The sequence below is a fragment of the Galeopterus variegatus genome, unplaced genomic scaffold (assembly GCF_000696425.1).
Source record: "Galeopterus variegatus unplaced genomic scaffold, G_variegatus-3.0.2 Scaffold6246, whole genome shotgun sequence".
Taxonomy (NCBI): Eukaryota; Metazoa; Chordata; class Mammalia; order Dermoptera; family Cynocephalidae; genus Galeopterus; species Galeopterus variegatus.
The window spans coordinates 126,752-131,301 of record NW_007732357.1 but is presented as its reverse complement, the minus strand read 5'-3'; the positions used below and the strand labels follow the sequence as shown (position 1 = coordinate 131,301).

General features: G+C 35.3%; 1 protein-coding gene across 2 annotated transcripts in view; it reads left to right on the top strand.

The window, feature by feature from the left end:
* Nucleotides 1-4,550, top strand: part of LOC103606049 (ubiquitin-conjugating enzyme E2 variant 3) — a 35,425-nt gene continuing 30,875 nt past the window's right edge. Inside the window, exon 1 of one of the 2 annotated variants that reach the window (XM_008590647.1) lies at nt 1-75. Coding sequence is in view for 1 of the 2 variants with exons in the window: in XM_008590646.1 (XP_008588868.1) it covers nt 30-75 (46 nt within the window). In the remaining variant the exon portion in view is untranslated. The remainder of the gene's footprint in view (nt 76-4,550) is intronic. The other variant, XM_008590646.1, reaches the window with a different exon arrangement.

The window sequence follows — 4,550 nt, the reverse complement described above, 5'->3', positions numbered from 1 at the left end:
ACCTCTCAGAAGGGACTAAAGGAGGCACAATGGACCTTGACATCTTCAACCTGCCTAATGTAGAGATCAGCAAAGGTCTGTTATTCTGCTTAAAGATGTTTGTCTTATTTGCTCTTGTATTTAAGTCCTACAGTTTTAGTGCTAAAAAGCACCTTGAAGATCATCTAGTCCAAGTCCCTCATTTTACATATGTGAAAACTAAAATTCAAATAAGGTAAGTGACTTCCCCAAAGTTATACAGAGATTGTAACTGATTATATTAACAAGAGTCAAACAAGCAAATAACATGCAGATTCATTCAAATTGGTCAGAAGGATTTATTCTTTGTCACCGACTTACATCTCAGGATACATTTGTTTTCTCTGATTGCTTCCTTTCTTAGAATGTATTAAGAGCACTGTTTTTAAAGTTTAACAGATAGAGGTTTTCATCCTAGCTCTGCTACATTATAGCTCTGACATTTGTCAGAATATATTATCTCGCCAAGTTGAGTTTTCTCATCTGTAAAGTGGGGATAATACCTACCTCTTGGTATATAGCAAAATGTCAAACCAACATTAAGGAAAAAAAACTCAATTCACGTTGCTTTTACTAGAAATATATTGTTAAAATAAGTTTTAATAAGGGGCCGGCCCGTGGCTCACTCGGTAGAGTGCGGTGCTGATAACACCAAGGCCCCGGGTTCGGATCCCATATAGGGATGGCCGGTTCGCTCACTGGCTGAGCGTGGTGATGACAACACCAAGTCAAGGGTTAAGATCCCCTTACCGGTCATCTTTTAATAAAAAAATAATAATAATAAGTTTTAATAAGAACAAAAAGCATTTTTCTATCAATAAATAAAATTTAAAATGTTTAAAAAGTTATTTTTTCTACTTTTAATTTAAAAAATGTGCATGTATTTCAAAATATATGTAATATTATTCGTACAGACATATTTATGGACAGATTCTATATTTGGGGATATGGGTTGAAAATATTTTACTACCAGAGATGCATGATCCAAAAAAAAAGGAGGCCATTGAACTGGAGTAAACATATTTTCTAAAGCCTTTCTACAAGGTCATAGGTAAGGTCAGATATATAACATGCTATAGTTGTTTGGCTTTCCTTTGCCATTCCTTAGGTTCCCTGTGTTCCTTGACCATATTTTTCAAATAGTATATAAAGACATAGTCTCACAAGCCTGGATGTACTAAAAACAGTGGTTAGAAAAGTTGAGATTATACCTATTGTTTATAAAAATTGGATGTAGTAGTTTAGTAATCCTTTGAACCCTGTAGGATACAATGAGTTCATTTTCCTTCTCTTAGAAAGAGTACTGTAGTTGCTTTAATGATCCCTTTGTAGGCTTCATGCAGAGGATCCCTTGGGAACCTGGATAGTCTCTTGTGCCTATCATTTCCGGGTCGTGAAGTTCTTAAGGGACCTCTTACCTCTTCCACATTACTTCAGGAGACTCTTTAGTACATGAACTCTAGAGGTTGTGAAGCCATTTAGGACCTGAGGAAATTGTTTCTTCTCATGTGTCTCATTAACCATTAATAACCACTGCTTGAGATAATTGAAAGAATAGAATCCTTGGAATAGATGTATAGTGCATGATGCTTGCCACCAGGTAGGGACTCAGTAATTATCTATTGAAGTTGAATGAGCATACATCATCTTGGGAGTAACTATCATGTTCCCCCTATTAATTTTGTTTGTACATTTCTGATAGCACTTAATGTAATTACTGTTACGTGAACTAATTTTAAGTGTAATGTTAACTAACATCTTGTAAGTATATTCTATGATACAGAGAAGTACGTTAATAATTTTGGGAATTAAAGCTTATCTGGAAATTTTAGTAAAGCCCGATGATGATGTGCATAGATGATTACAACTGACTGATCGTCCTAGAGTTGTACTTTGCTCCATTTGGACTTTTTTTTAATAGCTACTATAACGTTTTGGAGAGGGATATACATGTGTATCAATGTGTATAAGCATGCAAATACACTTGTACATATATGTGTACACGAACAGTTATGCTTTTGTATGTATAGATTGAATCTGGAGAAATACTAAGAAACTTAATATTAGTTGCTTCAGGAGTCAGACTTGGGGGAACTGGTTCTGTGCTTGTTTTTTACACTTAATTGTATATATGTATATATTGTACATAGTATATAGTATATGTATGTGGAGGAAAATGAAGGAGAACACATATTAAAGATGGAGGCACTCTTGCTCTCCAGGATTTAGACTGTGTCAGCAGAAATGCAAATAGACTGGGTCAGCAAGAATTCTCAAGGCTTAACTGCAAACCACAGACTTCCTATTGAGTTGCCTAGGAGACGGGGGAGGTATGGGAGGGGCTCACAGCTGACTAAAACATATATAATGCATGCCTGTAGACAATAAAGTTGCTTAGTGCATGTGCTAAGTCCCAGAACTTTGTGTCTGGTTTCTGGTTGCCCACCTCCCAGGCAACAGCCCCTAGCTCAAGGCGTGCCCTGAGCAACTCACCTCGCTGCACTCTCTTGGCAGGGCTACGTGTGGCCCTACTCCCTGAGGGACTCCTGGCAGAGGCTATGTGTAGTCCTGCCTCCTGAGACCCCCAGGACCAAGAGAAATGTGCATGTATGTATATACACACTACTTATATATATTTAAATCCTTTTTTTTGTTGTGCACACATAACATAAAATTTATCATTAATGATTTGTAGTCTGCCCGTATGGTTTTGGCACTTCTGGATATTTTATGTAAATGGAGTCATACAATTTGTGGCTTTTGTGTCACTTAGCATAATGTTTTCAAAGTTCATTTCACATTGTAGCATGTGTCAGTACATCATTCCTTTTTATGGCTGAATAATGTTGTGTGGTATGGCTATACCACCTTTTATTTATACATTTATCAGTTGATAGACATTTGAGTTGCACTATTGTGAATAGTGCTGCTATGAACATTCATGTACAAGTGTTTTTTGAACACCTGTTTTCAATTTTGGGGGGTATATACCCAGAAGTGGAATTGCTGGGTCATATAGCAATTCTATGTTTAACTTTTTAAGGCATTAATGATATACTTTTGAAGATGTTTATTAACAGCACAAAGAGATCTAAATATCTGTTTCTTTGAACGGCTTCATAATATTTCATCATATGTATGCTGTATTTGATTTAACTAGTCCCTTATTGATAAACACTTTGGTTGTTTGGGGGTTTTTTTGTGATTAAAAATAATTCTGCAGAGAACATTGTAATGCAAAAATCTTTGTGTACTTCTCTAAGTAGAACTGGTGGGATTAAGTAGAATTACTGGGTCATAAGAGACATGTTTTTAAATTTTGTAGTATTAAATTGTCACCAGAGAACCAATCTGTACTCTCACCAACAGTATATGAGGGTTCCTATTTCCTTTTTCTCCATTATTCTTTTACTATATTGAACATAACAATTGGAATAATTGGCCTATAATATTACTTTGATCATGTCATTTCATGGCTGAAGACATATTATATTTATCTCTTATCCCTTAATAGTAATAGCTGCCTTTTTTTTTTAAGGGAATCAGTAATATGTGCTATATGCTTTACATATATTCATACTTCATTACGTCCCTTACTTCACTTTATAGGTGAAGGAAGTAAGACTCAGAGAGATTGTGGCTTAGGTCACACAGTTGGTAAGAGGCTGAGCTGGAGTTTCAAATATCCATCTGTTACCAATTTCTTATGATTCATTCCAGAAATAGTCTGTGCATATACAAGTATAAATGCTTATGTGTACAGGTATATGAGTCTGTGCATGGGAAAAAAATAGTTGTAAAGCAAAAAATAAATCATTTATGATGTAATCAAGCAAACTAAAATTTGCTCAATAGCCAGTGGTTCTTAAAACATGGTTTATGTAGATGGATCGTTTGTGTCAGAATCACCTGAGGTGATTATTAAAATTGTAGATTCCTGGCTTCTACCCCAGGCCTACAGATCCTGACTTTGTAGAGGTGGAACCTGGGAATCTATACTTTAGACAGGTATCTCAAATAGTTCCTATACTCTTTAAAAGCAAAGTTTTTCAAATTGTGAGTAGTGACAATAGCAGATTGTAAAATCAGCATACACTGGATTATGACCAGCATTTTATAAAAGCGAACTAGAAGAGAATAGAAAATATCAGAACATACGCAGTAAGGGTATTTTTGTAAAGTTTTTGTTTTAATTTATATATGTATATATCTATTTATATATCGTGTATCGGGTTGTGATTTAAAATGTATTTCTCATAACATGGGTCACAATCAAAAAAGTTTGAAATTCACTGTATTGAGGTTGAGAATGATTGACTTAAGCCTTTCATCACCTGCTTTCTCCCTTTTTACTTAGTCTAAGTTAATACTCTCTCATCAGCCTCAACTTACTCTTCTCACTTGCCCTTCTTCTTAGAGCTTGAATCACCTCTCTAGGAAACCTGCCAGAGTAACCCTTTTGCAAGATCACTCATTACTCCTAATGCTCTTAGTATTGGTGTCTGCAATTTGTGTTGTATCGTTTTTTTTTT